Source organism: Osmerus mordax, chromosome 5, assembly GCF_038355195.1.
Source record: "Osmerus mordax isolate fOsmMor3 chromosome 5, fOsmMor3.pri, whole genome shotgun sequence".
Taxonomy (NCBI): Eukaryota; Metazoa; Chordata; class Actinopteri; order Osmeriformes; family Osmeridae; genus Osmerus; species Osmerus mordax.
The window spans coordinates 2,458,614-2,479,997 of NC_090054.1; the positions used below are offsets into that span (position 1 = coordinate 2,458,614).

Genomic DNA, 21,384 nt, shown 5'->3' on the forward strand with positions numbered 1-21,384 from the left:
GCCAATTGTGTCAGGGCAGGGGTGCCATTAGCACCAATGCTCGTCAGTAGTGAACGGTTTCTCCTAATGGGCTGTTTAAGTGTTCTGAGTGGCAGTTTCCCTCCCCAAGCCAGCTAGTCCTGCTCACACAGAGGATTTTCCCTTGGCACTCTGAGGTGTCGACGTTCAGGGCAAGAACCTCTCTCTCAAGCCTCTTGTCCTCCGCTGAATGTGGCCTGCACGGAAGCCAGTATGCGTTTGGTAAATGATTTCTTTGCCAGTTTCTTAGTAATAATCGAGTTCATGAGCTACGTGATCCGAGTGTGAGGAAGGGTGCATGCTGGGACAGTACAGGGTGCATGCTGGGACAGTACAGGGTGCATGCTGGGACAATACACCGAGTATTGCGTTTCGTATTGGAACACGTAGCGTAGATGTGGTGTTGAGTACCCTTGTGAGGCTGGTGCTGCAGTCTGTCTGTGTGTGTTGTTATATTGAGTATATTGCGGTACTCACAGGCTTACCGTCTGCACCAGCGGGACCAGCCTGCCCGGGGACCCCCGGCTTCCCCGGCTCCCCCTGAAACAGGCAGACACGGAGTCACATGTGACACAATGTCACACACAGGGTCACACACAGGGTCACACACAGGGTCACACGTGACACAGGGTCACACACAGGGTCACACACAGGGTCACACGTGACATAGGGTCACACACAGGGTCACACGTGACACAGGGTCACACACAGGGTCATACACAGGGTCACACGTGACACAGGGTCACACACAGGGTCACACACAGGGTCACACGTGACACAGGGTCACACACGACACAGGGTCACACATGACACAGGGTCACACACAGGGTCACACACAGGGTCACACACAGGGTCACACACAGGGTCACACACGTGACACAGGGTCACACACAGGGTCACACGTGACACAGGGTCACACGTGACACAGGGTCACACACGACACAGGGTCACACACGACACATGGTCACACATCCGCTCACCAGCAGATGGATCGTAGCGGGGCTATTCACTCAAGGACTCGCCCTACAGGCCAAAGGATCCCCTGCCCTGCTGCTAATTATCGGTGAGGATGATTTAATGGTGTCTTGAAATTGGCAGGGACATGACCTCACTTTCTAACCCTGAACCCTGAAGAGTGACCTCTGACCCTGCTCTCACTGACTATCAACCTGCCTCTTCTGTGTTTGAGCTCCTCTCTGTGTGTCTGTCAGCAGAGATGTTCTGCACACACACACACACACACACGCACATGCACACACACACACACACACACACTCACACACATCAACCTGAAGCTGACTCCCTCTGCGACTGTCCTCTCAGCTTTAATCTCGACTCTGACTCTTTCTCGCTTACCCTCTTCATTCATTGACTCCTTGTCTCTACGGAGTCTGTATCTCTCAGCTTCTCTTCTGACTCATTGCCTCTAATTGTACTCTGACTCTGTGCCTGTCTCCCTCTATCCTGACTCTGACAGTGTGCCTCTCTCCCTCGGTCCTGACAGACTCTGTAACCTCTAACCTGAGCCTCTCCCTGCCTCCTGGTATCGGTGGAACAGGCTCTCTGAGCTCAGCTCGTCTGTTAGTGAACCAGTCCCCCCCTGCCTGCCTCCCAGCACCCTGCCTCTATCATTACACCCATTAAAAACACACAACTGACCTTATAAACACAACCCTGCCTGCGAACCATGGAACCTTGCTAACCCTATTAAGAGATTTGTTGCCATGATGACATTTCTCAACGGTACTTTGTAGGGGTTCTTTATGTTGTTGTGTTGCTCTTATCGAGCATGTTTCCCCTCCCTGGTCTCACGGCTCTGGGAGCGTAGTTTCTGCCTCACTGCAGTAGGTTTCACAGAGGCTGCAGAGGATTCTAGTCAGCCTCGGGTGCCAGTCTGGTTTTGATTTCATCCAGTCAGTTTAGCCCCGCGCCAGAACTTTCTGCAAGGCGGAGGCTGTTTCAGAGCCGAGGTTCGATCAGAAACGAACTTCCAATGGTCTCATCCCGACTGGAACCCCGACCACCTAACTGGAGCCCCAGCCCCATCGCATGCCTTGCTGTGTGAGCACATCTCTCTAGGCCACGTTCCAGGCCTGCCTGTGCACCAGACGCCCACGTCCCAGACACAGGGAGCACTAACCTGGGTGCCCTGGAGGCCAGGGGGTCCAGGGGGACACACACAGGGCTCCGGGGTGGGCTCCATGTCCATCGGGATATTGGAGCACTGGAACCAAACACAAGCATGTTATTCACGAAAGGCAACACAAGTTTTCTTGATGTTATACGATGTAGTCAATGAATGGAGGGAAAACAGGAGTGCTGGATTGGTAGAGAAATCCTTTCAATTATTTAGATGTGATAGATTGTTAATGCCTTGCACCAGTTGTAACGTTTGTTGCAGGCAGACTTTAGCAGCATTTTGAAAGGCCTAAAAAACACACTTGACCCATATCTACAGTTGACTGAATGTGTGTGCTCTTCAGCAAGCCAGCAGCCACTGGAATATAAGAGAAAGCATTCCTCTCCCATCGTCTTGCAACGCTTATCACTGCAATCTGTACTGGTGCACACAGTCCAGAAGCACTGAGCAAGCATATAGTCACAGCATCAGGAAACTAGGATGAGTTCTCTGAGGACATTTAGCCTGAAATAAGTAACAGCATGTAAACAAACATGCCTCCTGTTGTTTCCTAATCCCGCAAGGATTACGGTAACCGTAACCGTACCGAAAACACACTCAAACATTCACCTTGAGCAAAACACTTTGTCTCAGCAAACTATCATAAAATGAAACGGAGCCTTACCTCAGAGAAACTAGATGCGGTTACTTTGTAAGCGAGCAAAGCCATCAGCCAAAACATACATACATACCTCTCCGTCCTGCAAACAAAAGGAGCAAGATGATGTCATGGTCATGGGGCCCCTTTACGGCCTCAATCATACAGTTATAGAACACAACGTGAGCCAATTATCATCAAGGAAGCACAGGCGGAGCATGCCAGAAGGACAGAAAAAAAGAGAGAAAGAGAGAGAGATTCTGGAGTGCAGCTCAGTGCTAGTTGTGTTTTCTACTGTCTCTCTTCCCCCCCTCTCCTCTATCTCTCTCTATCTCTCTTTGTTTGGTCTTTCTCAAACTGATATCAAACACAGATAACAAACAACCGTCTGGCAAGTCACAGTGTTAGTAGTTTATGCAGTAGCCAAGACAACAGAGCGTCCCTGGCTTCACAGATCCGGTTTGTGGCTGACAGTAGCACTGCAATAGAAAATGTGTCTGATAGTGCATATCTGAACACTGGGGTCACTGGGGTCACTGGGGGGGGGGGGGGGGGGGACAGCACACAGGAACAGCTTCTTTCCTGTGGCTGACCGGGGGTAGCCAGTGTCACATGGGGTGAGGCCACAGAGGCCCAGGTAGGATTCCAGACTGATCCCTTTCCTGCATGTCTTCTCCACTCACTCTCCTGTCTCGCTCTTAACTGTCCCTAACCAATAAAGCCAAAAATACCTGAAAAAGTGGTTGATACAGGTGCTATATCAAAAAGTACTCTTGCGTTTAGCAGAGGAGGGGCATTTGTGTGTCACTTTGGATAAAATGGTAAAACTAATTTGATAGGGTGGATACAGCTCAGTGGTTAGAGTATTTTACTGCTAATTGAGAGGCTGCAGGTTCAAAACCCTCCTGTATGACCTATCAGTTACTTTGGATAGAATTGTCTGCTAAATGAATGTCTGTAAAATGTTTCAGTTTTATCTGAAAGTGTTACAGACCTTTGAGATCAGGGAGGACGGTTGGGGGATGTGGAGATGTACAGGACAAACTAACTGAGTTTTCTAGTATAGGTTGGTGACATTAAAGGTCCCATGACATGCTGTTTTTGGATGCTTTTATATAGGCCTTAGTGGTCCCCTAATACTGTATCTGAAGTCTCTTTCCCCAAATTCAGCCTTGGTGCAGAATTACAGCCACTACGAGCAGTCCCACAATGAGCTTTCCTTAGGACGTGCCATTTCTGTGTCTGTAGCTTTAAATGCTGTGAGGAGGAGAGAGGCGGTGGGCTCACTGCCATGCTTCGGTCGTTTGCAAGCAATGATGTGTATCGAGAAAAAAACGATATCGCGCTTTTACGGTCGTAGCTCATTTTCTCATTGGTGGGCCAAATTCTCCGGGCAGGCTAAGCAGAGAAAGGGGAGGTAACCTTTCCCCTTATGACAACATAAGGGGAAGGTTCCAGATCAGACCGTTTGAGCTTTCATTTTCTCAAAGGCGGAGAGAAATATCCAGGGCTTGGTTTATACTTATAACATTTTTAGCCACTGGGTGACCAAAGGCAGGTTATGGGAACTCATATTAATGTTAAATACCCTCTTAAAGTGAAATGTTCATATCATGGGACCTTTAAATAATCACTACACACTAGAAGCATTTGTAAAGACTGAGGCAATGCAACAGTTTATGAATCATGAAAAAGTTTTAGACCTAACACATATGTTAACATCTACTAAGCTATGTATGAACATTATGTTAGGCATTGACAAACATAATAGCAATGGCTTTATTCTTAATTAATAGGTTAATTTATCATACTTGTTTACGATACTTAAATAAATAAAGCATTTCAAAGGGACATAGTTTTGTGATCCTAATGTCTGTAGTGTGTTACTGATGGGTTAGGTTTGACTGAGAAGCACCTTGACAGCTGACCAAGGTGGGTGTCTGTACAGGTAGTCTCAAGTTTCTATTTGTAACAAGTCCAGCTTCATGGGAACTACTTGTCTAGCTCCTCTAAACTGTTTCCTGGTGGTCTACATTTCAAACCTATGGTTCCGAATCTTAACTCCGACAGAAATCAGTCTCAATCCTCTGTGGAAAAAATGTATTCTTATAAACAGAGTGTGCACTAATTATCCACCCAGTAGAACCTTGAAGAACACTGTGGGTGTACTCACCACTCCTGGGATCTCACAGGCGGTCTCGCGGTCGTTCTGCTCCGGGTCACAGTAGATCCTCATTTTTTGAATCTCAAACTGATGGGAAACAGAGACAGGAAATCCTCATTGATTAAGCTTTAGACTAAACAGGAAGTAGAACGTATTTAAACAAACAACCGCGCAACAGGATCAGAACACAAGGGAGTCTGCGTGTTTGCTAACGAGGGGTAACAAGTGGCCAATCCCGTTCCTGCCTCTCAAACCAACCATAATTCATTTAGTAACTAAACGAAGAAGAAAAAAGAAAAAAAAAGGAAATCTCATCACAATGTTATACAAATTACAGCCCTGTGTAATTATGATTGATTGCAGGTTGAGTTACTTTGGCACATGTGGAGCGTGCGCTGCCAGATAAAGCAGGCGAGTGAGACCTGCAGTGGGATTAGCCTGCGCGGTCTCTCTCTCTGCCAGGCCTCGCTAATCCACTGAGGCCACAACATTTCTGAGGAAAACAGGGACGCAGACCATAACATCAAGCAGTAGCCTCTCAACTCCAAGACAGGAATCCACAACTTTTTTCAAGCGTTTGGAAATGACCTTTTGCTGCACAAACCTACACACACAAACCTACACACATTCAAAGGCACACACTGTAAACACACACACACACAAACAGTCTCTCTGGCGTTCAGCGTTGAGGGTTTGACCTACCGGCACCGTGGTCCCCTTGCTGACGTACTTTCCAACTTGAGTTCTGCCGTTGATGAAGATCCCGACCGGGGGCTCCAGGGGCAAGGTCTCGATCTCCAGGTCGTCCACGTACAGAGTCACTTCCTGCTCCGTCACCAGGAGGCGAAGCTGATGCCACGACTCGTCAAACAGCTTCTGTTTACGTCACAAAACAGAGGACAGGCAGTGTACGGTTTAGCTGTACCCAGGTACCTGCTCTGACGTCGTAGACAAGGAGTCATTGAGTTTATTGTGTGTCTGTTTACTATGTTCTGTTGACCGAAGCGTGGAAAGATGAGCTATGAGCTAAAAGTATGATCGTCTCATATTGTTATGATTTCATGTACGGGCACGTTCGCCTAACTCTTAGGTGTTTATGCAACATTGGAGATTAGACAGTAAAGAGAGAACCCTTTATAGAGAGAAGGTTTTGGAACCACAAATAGTTTCCATCCCAAAAAGGCCCTCTTGTCCAGTACATCAGCTTTTTACTCCGTTTCTTTCTTTTTCATTCAATTGCTAATCCATATGGTCAAGAGAATGTAAGGAATCCAGGACAGTTAGTTCAGGCATGTTAGGCAGCCATAGTAAAACCGTCCTAGCACATGGCCAGTAGGAAATATTGGGTTCATCTCAAACTGTCCGGACGAGAGTCCTCTGTTACTTTAGGCAGTGGGTTTCTCGATCACCCTATCCCTTTGAAACAAAATGTCTTGAGCTGCCATGTCGCTTCAGCCTTTCATCAACCCTCACAGACACACACACCACACACACACCAACACACGAGCACAGTTTCCCTTTCTCGCACAAGCACGCGTACACAATCGTGGGACTTTTTCCTCAAGGCTTGGTAAGGAAAGCCAGTGACTTTCGATGAAAGTCTGCTTTCATGAATAAATAACGGCGAGATCATCTTCTATCTCTCTGTTACACTGGAGACACTGGAGAGGAGCACACGTGTAAGGAATGTGCATGCTCGGTGTCCCCCCCCCGTGGGATCCCACCTTGGCCGGCTGCTTCTGGAACACCACGGTCTGGATGCCGCTGGGGTGGCGGCTGGTGGTGGTGAACATGACGGTGCGCCGGACGCCGCTGAGCGTCACGGCCATCTGGGGCTTCTCGTCCAGGGTCTGGATCCTCCACAGGTCCCACTCCTCCATGGTGACCGAGCCCCGGTACTTCAGCGTGGACACAAACACGTAGGAGGGGGGCAGGCCGTCTGGGAACAAGGACCTGCAGGGTCACAAACAACAACCAGTCAGAGACGCCGCTGCCAGTCCACAGGGTGATGGTGAAGATGATGATGGTGATGGTAATGGTGATGATGGTGATGTAGCACAGTCCACAGACAAAGCACAGTACCATCTCACACCTTCTCCTACCCCCGACAAGGAGAGGGTCTTCCCCCTTTGTCCTTTTCCCAGAGCAGAAGCTTCAAAGCTTCTGGCCCAGCATGGGGTCAGAAACAGAGGCCACACGGCTCACAGTATCAGACAAAGGATTTATAAGGAAGAACTTTCTTATGTGGATTTACAAACATATTCTCAAGGACTACATGGCTCATGGACACTATTTCAATGACAGTAGTTGATGTGTTATAATGTGTGTTTTTTCTCATTTACTTAGAACATTGTTTAATTGAGGTTTGATTATAACTTCCCTTCAAGGATAGTTAAGTCAGCCAATCCTGATATCAAAATGATTGTACCATACTAACAAAACCATTTATGAATGTTGTATTGTTATATTCTGAAGTTTAAGCATTCCATGGACAGTTTGAAATAACAGAACTCAAAAGGTACAGATACTTCACACCTAGGCAGATATCAGGACGACGCCTAGGTGGGGGGGAACTGACCAATGGAAGAGGTCACCTTCACGGAGACCCCCCCCCTTGTTCTTTGGATTATAAAACCCCCAAACGTACAATCACCCTCGCTTGTTCGTAGGATTAAAACTGAGGTGAACCGGTCACTCTCTAACCTATTCCTCTCAATCGGCACATTCACTGAGCGCCCGGAACTTTGACGAGAGATTCCGCTTTCTATTCGTTGGACATAACGAACCTTTGACTCTTTCTTCAAACCGACAAAAGTAACTACGATTTGCAATATTTCTTACTTGTGATATATTGGCATGTTGTGATTAAATTGTTGATGTTTGTTTGTATTTTACAATTTAGCTAACTTAACCCTTGCTAAGTCAGTTACCCTTGCTCGTCCATTGTTACCCCAAAGGCCTACCTGTCCCTCTCTACCCCTCTCTCTCTCTCCCTCCCCCCTTCACACGCGCTCTACACAGCCATTGTGTTGCTCGCCCTCATTTGCATACAGCCACTGTACTACTCTGACTAACCCATAACTTACCTGGTATTTGTTCATTATAATTACATTCTCCTAAATAAATCATTGTGTATAATCCTCACGTATCACTCCCGTTATCTGATCTGCTCTACTTTCATAGAATTCACTACTTAAGATTAGATTGATTATTACGAAGGCTATTATTTCAATATTATTCAATAAGGTTTCCTCTATCCCTTTAACAATAAGAGGTGGTGCCCCCAAGAACTACATGCTTTATTATTAAATTAAGTATTGCTAATCTTAAACGAGCAAACCCCGCTACAGTGATGATGGTGATGGTGATGGTGATGATAATGATAATGATAATGATAATGGTGATGGTGATCATGATGGTGATGATGATGGTGATGATAATGGTGATGATAATGGTGATGGTGATCATGATGGTGATGATGGTGATGATGGTGATGATGATGGTGATGATGGTGATGATGATGGTGATGATGATGATGGTGATGATGGTGATGGTGATGATGGTGATGATAATGGTGATGGTGATCATGATGGTGATGGTGATGATGGTGATGGTGATGATAATGGTGATGATAATGGTGATGGTGTTGATGATTATGATGATAATGGTGATGATGATGATGATGATGGTGATGATGATGGTGTGATGGTGATGATGGTTATGATGAAGATGATGGTGATGATGGTGATGATGATGATGATAATGATGATGGTGAAGATGATGGTGATGATGGTGATGACGGTGATGATGGTGAAGATGATGGTGATGATGATGATAATGATGATGATGGTGAAGATGATGGTGATGATGATGATGATGGTGAAGATGATGGTGATGATGATGATGATGATGATGGTGATGATGATGATGATGATGATAAGTTGGTTGAATCTCACGTTTACACCCAGTCCATGTTGGTTCACTTTACCAGAAGAGCACCCAGTCTGCTACTACTACTAACAGTGTAAAACCCACATATACAGTTCTGTTGTAATGGCCTCTATTACACTGTCTGCAGTGTGTAGTCTGTATTCTGGATGTACAGCATAGCTTTCACTGCCACAAGGCGTCAAATAAATTCCTAACCTGCAGGTTCAATTGTTTCATTTATTTTCATGCAGTCTTGTACTTGTTCTGTAATTATGTTACCGCAGCGGTCATAACAAAGAGAGTTTGATTGATTGAACAAAACTCCACCACGCTAGGACAGATCATCTGCTCTTTCAGAGAGATGTGTGAGAAGGGCAGAGGGCCCCGGAGGCTGTACCTGGTGTTCTCACTCAGGTCCACGCGAGGCGTCACCTGGTAGGCTCGGGTGCCGTAGTAGGAGCCCTGCGTCTTCTTGGCCTTCTGGGAAAGGTTCAGGTGCAGCAGGAGGTCAAAGCCTTTCTCGTCACGAGAATTCACCGAGATTCTGGACGGACACACAGTCTCTGCAGGGAAGGAGAGGAGGAGGAAAGGAGAGATGGAGAGGAAGAGGAAAGGAGAGATGGAGAGGAGGAGGAAAGGAGAGATGGAGAGGAGGAGGAAAGGAGAGATGGAGAGGAGGAGGGAAGGAGAGATGGAGAGGAGGAGGAAAGGAGAGATGGAGAGGAGGAGGAAAGGAGAGATGGAGAGGAGGAGGGAAGGAGAGATGGAGAGGAGGAAGAAAGGAGAGATGGAGAGGAGGAGGAAAGGAGAGATGGAGAAAGAGACCGGGTGGGGCAGAAAGAGCATGAGAGGGACAGGGAGGAGGAGAAAGAAAGACAAAGTCTGGAAGGTGGCGTCACGGCAACAGGACAGGGCGAAAAACCTTCTCCACCAACACAACTTCTTCAAGTCAAGCGCTGACCTCCTGACAAACACACCAACCTTCACACAGCTTCTGTCGTATGACCTCGCCTATCTTGGAGATGGCCTTGTAATCTTCCACGGAGAACACGTAGGTGGAGGACGGCTTGTTGGCGATCGCCTTCAACTCGGCCGCCTCCGTCTCCGAGCCCACGCCGATCGCAAACAGGATAATTCCCTTCTTCCTGGCGTCCTCCGCCGCCGCCAAAACCTCATCCTGAGACTTGCCGTCGGTGAGCACCACGGAGATCCGAGCCAGGCCCTTCGGCCCTCGCTCCGCCAGACCGAACAGTTTGTCTGTGGCGAACTTGATGGCTGTTCCGGTTCTGGTGTTGCCTCCCATGTACTCAATGGACTCCATAGCCTTGATGAGGTCCTTGCTGGAGAAGTGCTTCCCCAGAGGGATGTGGAGGATGGGGTCATCGCTGTACTGGACCACCCCCACCTGGGTGAACTTCTGTCCAATGTTGAAGCTGGTGGTGATGTTCACCAGCCAGCGCTTCACAAGCTCAAAGTTAACGTCAGCTACACTCCATGAGCCGTCCAGGATGAAGACCAGATCACTGGCAGCAGTTCTGCAACCTTGATACACAGACAGACAGACAGACAGACAGATAGACACATAGACACATACGTAATTAGATACATAGATACATACTGTAGATGTAGGTAGGTAGGCAAGCAAGTGGTAGGTGGTAGGTTGATAGATATATAGCTAGATAGAGACAGAGAGAGAGAGAGAGAGAGAGAGTGAGAGAGAGAGAGAGACAGAGAGAGAAAGAAAGAAAGAGGAACAGGAAGCAGGGTCTTACTGAGTCTCATGTCCTCGTCCTGTGCGGTGCAGACCATGTGGAGCAACAGGAAGCCCAGCCAGCGCAGGACACGGCCCATTCCCCTGGGCCTGCTGGCCATGGTGCTGACCAAGCAGGCTCCACCTGAGCACCTAGCACACGGGGCGACAGCAGGACACATGGCAGATCTGGGCTCAACACAGGTCGGAAACACCATCAAAAACTCGGGTCCAGCTTGATTCGGTTCAGTTAGATGAAATCAATGGAACCCAAATGTTCCTAAAACTGAAAATGTATTAGAAACTGAATGAATCAAATGCACCCCAATGTCTGTGGCACTGACATAATGATGTTGCACATGAATGTCAATTTATACACTATATAACAACATGGGGAGTCAGGTGGCTGAGCGGTGAGGGAAGCGGGCTAGTAATCTGAAGGTTGCGAGTTCGATTCCCGGCCGTGCAAAATGACGTTGTGTCCTTGGGCAAGGCACTTCACCCTACTTGCCTCGGGGGAATGTCCCTGTACTTACTGTAAGTCGCTCTGGATAAGAGCGTCTGCTAAATGACTAAATGTAAATGTAAACACAACTGAAGAGCGTGTATCCTTTATGTAACACAACTGCATGCAGCGGTAACCTACAAGTACAACAGTCCTGGGTTTGGAGTTTCTGCAGGTTAGAAAGAGAGTCTAGCTGTGAGGCTCACTAGAGATAGACATGGGTTAACACATGACTTGTGGCATTGAAACCTTGAAAAGAAACTGTGCATGGTAATAACCTTGTGATAAAGGGTTTTCCCGCTGCTCATTTCTTTAGGACCTCTGCATGCTAGGAGTGTTTGTGTGTGCGTGTAGGAGAGGATGTGTGTGTGTGTGTGTGTGTAGGAGTGTTTGTGTGTGCGTGCATGTTTGTGTTTGGAGAAAGCTGCTAGTGTGTGTGTGTGTGTGTGTAGGAGAGGATGTGTGTGTGTGTGTGTGTGTGTGTAGGAGAGGATGTGTGTGTGTGTGTGTGTGTGTAGGAGAGGATGTGTGTGTGTGTGTGTGTGTGTGTGTCCATGTACTCAGCAGACCTTTTGATCCCACTTCCCCCTGGACGCTCTAGGAAACTGTGTATTTTATTGCAGTTTCCAGCAAGTCAAAGTAAGAAACTGCAGACATTATAAAAAAGAAGCAGTCGTAAATGAGGACCAGATCCGATCCAGGGAGAGAGGGCCTTGGTGGAAGAAATGGAGGGATGAAGGGGCGGATGGAGGGGCGGATTGAGGGGCGGATGAATGGAGGAGGATGGAGGAAGGGGCGGATGGAGGGAGAATGGAGGGGAGATGATAAAAAGAATGAAGGGAGGGTGGATGAATGATTGAAGATGGTGGGTTGATCGAGGGAGGAAGGCATGATACAAAGAATGAAGGGAGGATGGAGGGATGACGAAGGGAGAATGTTTAGTCAGTGCAGAACTGGAACATCAGTCACCTCCAGGTTAGACCATGTGAGTTTGTGAGAGCCATCAGACAAGCCTAGGGACCAGAGTGTACAGTCTGACCCTGTCCAGCCTGGGTCACAGCCAGACTGTGTGCTGTCACCCTCATGTGACTGGCCTGTTCCATTCTGTGACCCCGAGGTTCAGACCTGGTTCTGGAGAGACACGTCAAGCTGTCATGGTCAACACCAGCAACCATTTTCTCCTCCCCTCTCCACACTTCTCCCCTGCTCTCCTCTCTTCTCTGATTTACTGGCCATTCCTCTCGTCTTTAAATCTTAGCACCTCACCTCTTTTGTGAGGTGAGGTGATCTCTCTTCTATGCAACTCTAAAATACTCTGCTCTACTTTCCCCTACTTTACTCTTTACTTCCGTACCCTACTTTACCCTGACCTACCCTACCCTGACCTACCCTACCCTGACCTACCCTGACCTACCCTGACCTACCCTACTCTACCCTGACCTACCCTACCCTGACCTACCCTACCCTGACCTACCCTGACCTACCCTACCCTGACCTACCCTACCCTGACCTACCCTGGCCTACCCTAGCCTACCCTGACCTATCCTGACCTACCCTGACCTACCCTGACCTACCCTACCCTGACCTACCCTACCCTACCCTGACCTACCCTGACCTACCCTACCCTACCCTGACCTACCCTACCCTGACCTATCCTGACCTACCCTACCCTGACCTACCCTGACCTACCCTACCCTACCCTGACCTACCCTGACCTACCCTACCCTACCCTGACCTACCCTACCCTACCCTGACCTACCCTACCCTGACCTACCCTGACCTACCCTACCCTGACCTACCCTGACCTACCCTGACCTACCCTACCCTGACCTACCCTGACCTACCCTACCCTGACCTACCCTGACCTACCCTACCCTGACCTACCCTGACCTACCCTGACCTACCCTACCCTGACCTACCCTGACCTACCCTACCCTGACCTACCCTGGCCTACCCTAGCCTACCCTGTCCTATCCTGACCTACCCTACCCTGACCTACCCTGTCCTATCCTGACCTACCCCAGCCTACTGATATGCAGATTTTCTGTGTACATAGAAGCTTGAGTCTCTGTGAGGTCAAGAGGTCATACAGCGAGGCCCCCCTCTGAGCAGAATATAGCACACAGCCCAGACAGTTAGGAGACAGTAAGGCAAATCATGTACAAACTGGGGCTTATGTGATTAACGACCACTTCACCTGTTGAACGTTCTAGTGTATCATTGCACTGACCACTGAAGACCCGTTAAGGAAGCGATTCTGTGCATGCTATGTTTGATGTCCACTACTGTATTTAAGCTCTCTGAAAAGAGATGTTTCTCACTCATGTTAGCCACTCTGTTGTGGATTGGTGGCATGATCCGACGTCGAGCTAATAAACCGAGTCAACCCTTTTTTATAAATGTCGTGACTCTTTCCGGCCTGCCTGCTGACAAAGATCCATCCTTACACCTACCCTGACCTACCCTTCCCTGACCTACCCTGACCTACCCTGACCTACCCTGACTTACCCTGACCTACCTTGACCTACCCTGACCTACCCTGACCTACCCTACCCTGACCTACCCTGACCTACCCTGACCTACCCTGACCTACCCTACCCTGACCTACCCTGACCTACCCTGACCTACCCTAGCCTACCCTACTCAACTATACTCTACTCTACTTTACTCTACTCTATCTACCCTACCCTACCCTGCTCTACTTTAGTCTACTCTGCTCTATCTACCCTACCCTACTCTGCCCTGCCCTGCCCTGCCCTACTCTGCCCTACTCTGCCATGCCCTGCCCTGCCCTGCCCTACTTTACTCTACTCTGCCTTGCCCTTCCCTACCCTTCTCTACTCTGCCCTGCCTTGCCCTGCCTTGCTCTTCCCTACCCTTCTCTACTCTGCCCTGCCCTGCCTTGCCCTTCCCTACCCTTCTCTACTGTACTCTACTCTGCCCTGCCTTGCCCTGCCTTGCCTTGCCTGGCCTTGCCCTACCCTTCTCTACTCTACTCTAGTCACTTCCCCTTTTCCTCCTCTGCTCATTGTGCAGGACTCTGGGTTAGACAGCTGGAAACAGCACCATAAACACAGCCCTGTCTGCAGGCTTTCCCCTCCACTGAGTCCGCCCCCCCACCCCCCCAACCACGCCCACCTCCACGAACCTCCCCCCCACGCCCACCTCCACGAACCTCCCCCCCACGCCCAACCTCCCCGAACCTCCCCCCCCACTTCCACCAAACTGGAGATTTCGACATCTATACTCAGCCCACATGGAATTCATTCCCAGTGTCAGATGGTAAGATTGCAGGCCTGGACTCTGACCAAACACATGTAGTCATGACGAGGATGTGAGAGGCGACCTCTGCCCAGGACGTTCGTCAGAAGACGAAAAAAGAAATCGCAAGAAAAACGCTAAACGCTTGTGGTTTTCTGAGCCGGTGATGTTGCCCAGCGCTGAGCAGGAAGCAGGGACCAGCAGAGAGTCTGGACGTTGCGTCTGCAAGTCCAAGCCGCTCCTCAGGTCTACGACCTGGTCCTTGACCTCTGCCGTTTTAGGGTTCCAGGACGACACTTTATGGTCCTGCTCCTGGTTGTCGGTGACGTTGCAGCAGGCTGGGCCACAAGGCTGGTATGCAGCGTATTAAAACATCACCTTTATCACCTCCCCGCCCTCTGCTTCCCCAACCAGCAAACACATTCAGACAGCAGAAGGTCTGGGCTGGAATATGTATCTGAAACATGACATTGAAATCTGCTGGTTCGAGATTTATGTGGGGGTATAATGAGATTAATACAGTTGGGGGGGGGGGGGGGGGGGGGGAAGGGAGGGAGGGATGAAGGAGAGATAGAAGGAAGGAGGGATGGAGGAGGGATAGAGGAAGGGAGGGGGACGTTATGGAGGAGAGCTATAGGGCAAAGAAGCTCTGATAAAGCAGTTGAATCCCCACATTGCACCAGATAAGCTCTTAAACTCTTTTGGATCGGACTGAAGATGTCAACTGAGGGAGGTATACACTCAAGTGTGGAGTTTTTCAAATAACCTACACCTAGTCTCTCCCACTGAGACTTCAAGTGAGTCGTTTGTAAACCTGTCTAATTCGGTTTTAATGCATCAGTTTGAACAGTCATTTCCAGATTAACACCTGCACTCTTTACTGACTGCATCTAAACATGTCAGCCATCGAATTTGGTACATAATTGCTTTAAATAAGGCAATAAAAAAGCGTATTCCAACCCAAAACCAACAACTGCTGTTAAGCATGTACAACAGCTTTGCCAAGATAAGGGGAAAATTAATTGCTGCCAAGTTCCTCAGGCACCAAGGGAAAAGCCAAAACATTATATCAGCTCTCCCTTGAAATGAGTTCAAATAATCACAACCATGAACCCATATCCTCAGAGCGGACCGTACCACTCACACCAGCAAGGGGTGTCAGCCCTCCTTGCGGCCAAAATGTTAGTAATAAATATCAGAGCTGCATATTGAGCTTGAGGAGTGCCCAGTGCCTGGTGTCATATAAAGCTGTCACATCACCAGCAGCATGAGAAGCTCCCAGTCATGCAAGCCGCCTGGTCTCTGCGCACGTCCGGAACGCCAGCACAGAGGGAGGAAAATGCTCTCCTTTTCTCTGTCTCTCTTTTTTTCTCTTCTTTTTTTTTACGAGGAGTCAAGCGCCCAGCAAACTTCAGTTAAATAATTCCATTCATTCCTTGCATATGACAGTGGCACAAACAAACGACCTATCTCTGTTCCTAATGTCTTCAGTGTGCAGCTGTCATGGACTGATCTAGAAGCCCACTCACTGGCGGAGAAACAGCACACTACACAGAAACAAATCTGAATTGTAAATAAACCTCAAAAGAGAAGGCAATGACTTCCACCAGGCCTGCAGTTACACAATACTAACAACGCATATCTTCGATCTGTTCTGGGTCACTACCATTCTCTGCACTGTGCAATTATAATCAAACACACAATTCCCCACAGTAAACAATGTGTTCATTACCGTACTATCATTAAATCTGCAGCAAACCCTGAAATACAAGCCTTACACATCAGACTATTTACGCGAATCCCAAAAGCACAATGAACGACTTCAGAGTATGTTATCTTAACAGCTCAGACTTCAACTTCTAGGTCTAATTATCTTACAAGCAAAAGTGTGAGTTTACCAGAGGAGAGAGTGTGTGGCGCTCTCGTGTCAGTGTGTGTCCAGTCTCACAGGAGTCCTCTGGCCATGGCTGCAGTGATCAGCTCTGGACACTTCAGCTCCACAAACGCTGCTCCTCTGAGTGAGAGCCTGCCCTCTCCATCCACTTTCCAGCAATGCCTTTTTTTTGGTCTCTGTCCCCCCCCGCTCTCTCTCTCTCTCTTCCTCTCTCTTCCTCTCTCTCCCTCTCTCGCTCTCTCCTTCACTCTCTCGCTCTCTCTCATACGCGCTCTCTTTCTCACTCTCTCTTTCTCTCCAGTTTGCTCTCTCTTCTTTCTCTCTCTCTCACTCCCAGACTTCTACTGGCCTGCAGCCAGTCTCAATTACTAGGGGTGGAATGAGAAGCAGATAAGAGAGACACGGAGGGAGAAAGAGAGAGCGGTAGAGGGAGAGAGAGGCAGACAGATGAGAGAGAGAAAGAGAGAGAGAGAGAGAGCCCCATTCTGTCAGCACGGGGGGAAAATGAGAGTAACAAGGACATGATCGTTCCAAGGGCTGAGGGTTTGTGGTGGTTCTTCAGGGTATAAACGGATCTTAAGGAGAGTTCCAGGAATCAGAACCAGTTCTTGATAAGGGCCGCACGTTTTCTCTCACCCAGACCTCCCAGCCTTAGCCTGGGCTCCCGGACGCTCCGTGGGTCTGGCTCTGGGTCCGTCTGGTCTGTTGGGACCAGTCATGAAGTCTGGAACCCTGGCCTGGGCCTCGTCCAGCCTGGATCAAATTATATTTGCAAATACTATCAAATACTTGGGTGGAGTCTATTTGCCCAACCCACTGCAATGAAATCAGTAGATCATCCCTGTAAGTGCCAACTGTGAGGCAAATCTAATAACCCTGATTACTTTTTGTTACTTTTAAGATCTCAGTAACCGACCCCCTGGTTGTGTTCCCAGCGAGACTGTGTGTGTATGACCGCAGGCCTGGCCCTCCCACCTGCCTCTCCTCTCCACAGGTGTGAACCCTTCAGCTCAGGTTTCACATGCTGACTGGAGAACACGGTGCTAAAACCCTCCATGACCCAGCACTCCGCCTCGCACAGCTGCAAGCCATCAGCTCCCAGCCAGGTCGAAAATCTTGGGAAAACCTACACTAGCAGGGCTGCTTGTCTCATATCTGGACTTGACGGGAAGCTGGTGTGAATCAGCTAATGAGGGAGGTTGCAGAGTTAGCTGTGCTAGCTAGCTCCAGTGTTAGCCGTGCTAGTTAGCTGCAGTGTTAGCCGTGCTAGCTAGTTCCAGTGTTAGCTGTGCTACCTAGCTCCATGGTTAGCCGTGCCAGCTAGTTCCAGTGTTAGCTGTGCTAGCTAGCACCAGTGCTACAGTGCTAGCGGGCTAGATCTCTGTGAGGCGGGCAGGTAGGCTGTTGAGGAACAGAGCGATCTGCACTACTCTACCTATGTCCTGGAGATACACATGGACACATTTTTTTAAAGTTTTTATTTGGAAAATTGACTTCAATTATCAAGTCATTTGGAACACGTAATTTGAATTGACAAAGGTCTAATTAAATCAGATACCTTACAATTACAGTCATTACATTCCAAATATTTTCTGTTTTCTTGCACTTTTTTCACACACTCCCAAACTACTTACAAGTGAGCATGAGTTTGCTCTCTGAGTATATTACAACGGTCATCTTTAGGTAAGAACTAAGGGTAGTAATGAAGTCATCAATTATTACATGAATGACATTACATTGTCACCAATCCCATTTTTCAACAAAAATCTGACCTAATGGATTCACTGTACTCAGTCCACTTTGTCCAGATCTTAAAGAAAGTTATTTTCTGAACTTTAAGAAAGACTGTCTGCCCATCACATGTAGCTCAAGACTGTCTGCCCGTCACATATAGCTCAAGACTGTATGCCCGTCACTTATAGCTCATTTACGTTTCCTCAAGGGTAGCTAGCTCTAGTTTGAGACATTTCCCAGTGATATAAATTTCCCAGGGATAGAAATAAATAAATGCAGTCCATAGATGCTTTGCTCGCTGTCAGGTGAACCAGAATCAGTTACTTGTCCTCGTAGCAGACTGATGGCATGTTACATATTGATGGACCACAAGTTTCCTGAAATAATATTAGTTTATGTTTGAGTTTACTTTACATCTTAGCGTGAACTTAAACATTTGTACATTCAAAATGAAAACAAAAGTTTAATAACTAAGGCGAAGAACGCTTTCTCAGCCAGGCCAGACCTGCTAGCATGGTGGTGAAGACATGATCTGTAACCCAGAATGTAGTGGCTCACCTGCTGGTCTCGGCCGGCTTCCACAGCCTCATCTGATGTTGGAGATTCATCATCCTGAAGTCCTGTCTCACCATACACACGCCAGCTACCGCAAGCCTGAGTCAGAGGACCTCGGTACGAACCCCAGGTGGGCTAGAGCGGGGGGAAGTGATGCCTACACGTATGTGCACACACATGCAGGATGTGGCTTCTCCACAGTCTCCATCACCTGCCTCTCATCACCCTCATCCTGAAGGGAGGTTTGTGTCACGCACACACATCCACACACATCCACACACAGGTATACACATACAGTACACACCCACATACACTCACACACATACACGCTCATGCTCACTCACACATACATGCACACATATATATACATACACACACACACAAGCCCCCACACACAGAGGTGGTGCACAGACAGGAGAGAAGTGGTGGTGAATGTCCTGCTTCCTGTATGAGTCCTGTGAGACACAGCACCCCCTAGTGGTTAAGCCTCTACCAGCACGGCTCAAACACGTAGATCAATACGAAACAGTTCGAGGTGATTTTAATTTACCTCAGAAATACAATTTTTGCAACTGTTCTACTGCTTTCATCGGTACTGAGCAGCCTAAAACAAATGCACCTCAATTACTTGTGAGAAGCATTCTAAGTGCAGACCTCCTGCTGACAGCAGTCTGGCAGGGCGGCCCCTGCCCCCCCTCACCCCCCCCCACCGCCCTGCCCCCCCTCACCCCACCCCCCCCCACCGCCCTGCCCCCCCTCACCCCCCACCCCCCCCACCCCCACCGCCTGCCCCCCCGCACCCCAAGTTCCCGGCCCCTGACGGATGGGCAGTTGCAGCTGTACACTGTGATGGATGGGCCTGAACAGAGGAGCACCTGGAAAACCTGACAGCACCCGGGGTCACCCCACAGGGGCGGGGCAACAAGCGTCCAGCTGGCCCCCTCAGCGGCTGGGGGGCTCTGCTCCTTCTGGAAGAGGGGGGGGGGGGGTAGAGAGAGAGGGATGGGAGGAGGGAGGAGGTAGCGAGAATGAGGAAGGAGAGAAGGAGAGGGTGGAGGGGAGGTAGAGAAAGGAGAGGAGGAGGGGGTGGAGGGGTGGAGAGAGATGTTGTAGGTAGGGGTTGGAGCCATGCTAGTTAGTCAGGCAGCCAGACTGAACGAGACGTGTGGAACATGATAGTTCTGAGCAAGCAGGGGAGGTGGTCCTTGAGATCCTGTTGTACCACTATCTGACAAGAAACTGCAGAGAGCTGGAGGTTGCACTCATGATATGTAATTTATTTTGCTGGTCTACTGTAGATGAGATTGCACTGTAGTTAAGATACTGTTGTTGTATTATATACAGCTGCTGATAGCTGAAATATGGTTACTGACTACTCTTTGACTATGACCACCAAAATATTGTTTCAGACCTATGCAATTCTGATCCTTGATTTTTTCCTGTACTTCCTATATGGAATATTTGCACATAGCTTGTCTGCTGAATGGCTTAAATGTAAATGTTAAATATAAACATTACACAGCAAATGTCAAAACAATACAGCAATCCTTCTTCCTTCCTTCACTGCCAGTCCAGACCCATACAGTATTTCTTGGAGAACACAGTTCAACAGCTACATTCCTTCTGGCAGGCCCTTCAGTGTCCTGTACACTGCTGCACCACATCACATAGGCATGTGGGTAGCAGACAGTAGTCAAAACAAACTATCCCCTATGTGAATCAGTGTATAGGCTATCTGGACTCTCCCCTGCTGGGTGGGTGAGATCGGTTTATCATTCAAGAATAACGTCTGTTGATGTGAACAATGAGGAGAGAACAATGGGAGAAGTGAGGAGAGGAGAGGAGGAGAGAGGAGGGGAGGAGAGGAGGAGAGAGGAGAGGAGAGGAGGAGAGGGGAGAAGAGAAGAGAGGAGGGGAAAGGAGAGGAGAGGAGAGAAGGGGAGAGGAGAGGAGGGGAGAGGAGGAGAGGGGAGGGGAGGGGAGGGGAGGAGGGGAGAGGAGAGGAGAGGAGAAGAGAGGAGGAGAGGGGAGAAGAGAAGAGAGGAGGGGAAAGGAGAGGAGAGGAGAGAAGGGGAGAGGAGAGGAGGGGAGAGGAGGAGAGGGGAGGGGAGGAGGGGAGAACAATGGGAGAAGTGAGGAGAGGAGAGGAGAGGAGAGGAGAGGAGAGGAGAGGAGAAGAGAAGAGAAGAGAAGAGAGGAGAGGAGAGGAGGGGAGGAAAAAGGAGAGGAGGGGAGAAGAGAGGAGAGGAGGGGAGGGGAGGAGGGGAGAACAATGGGAGAGGAGAAGAGAAGAGAAGAGAGGAGGGGAGGAGGGGAGTACAATGGGAGAGGAGAAGAGAAGAAAGGAAAGGAAAGGAAAGGAGGGGAGGGGAGGGAAGGGAGGGGAAGAGGAAAGGAGGAAGCAGGAAGAGAGGAAGAAAGGAGAAGAGGGGAGAGCTCCTCAGAGGTAACATGTAGGAAACCAGCAGAACATCTGTGTGGAACCTGGAACAGAGGAACTTCTGTTCAGATCTTCATCTCCACAACTACCACCAAAAATAGAATGCAAAGGTACCACCCGAGGTCCTCCGAGTCATCAGCTGTCCACACATCATCCAGAGCAGGATCAGGTAAAGCCATCAGAACACAACATGCTGCCTTGTCAACCAGACAGGTTCTCTTTGTGTGTTTCCCTGGTTCTTGGGTTCTTGGGAGGTATGATTCGTTTTCAAGGTTTGTAAGAACTCCTGGTGTGTTTGTGTTTCCTGTCGAAGTTGTGAAATGTACAAGCTGTCATCTCACAAGAGAGTTCCGTAA

General features: G+C 48.8%; 1 protein-coding gene across 1 annotated transcript in view; it reads right to left on the reverse strand.

Moving 5' to 3' along the window:
• col21a1 (collagen, type XXI, alpha 1) overlaps positions 1-16,410 on the reverse strand; it is a 37,897-nt gene extending 21,487 nt beyond the window's left edge. The window contains exons 1-9 of the mRNA XM_067237113.1: positions 16,304-16,410; positions 10,662-10,792; positions 9,871-10,431; positions 9,287-9,452; positions 6,684-6,912; positions 5,662-5,835; positions 4,969-5,046; positions 2,159-2,242; positions 496-558 (exon numbers count right to left, since the gene is read on the reverse strand). Of these exons, the coding sequence (XP_067093214.1) occupies positions 496-558; positions 2,159-2,242; positions 4,969-5,046; positions 5,662-5,835; positions 6,684-6,912; positions 9,287-9,452; positions 9,871-10,431; positions 10,662-10,761 (1,455 nt within the window). The 5' untranslated portion in view covers positions 10,762-10,792; positions 16,304-16,410. The remainder of the gene's footprint in view (positions 1-495; positions 559-2,158; positions 2,243-4,968; positions 5,047-5,661; positions 5,836-6,683; positions 6,913-9,286; positions 9,453-9,870; positions 10,432-10,661; positions 10,793-16,303) is intronic.
• Positions 16,411-21,384: the final 4,974 nt, after the last annotated feature.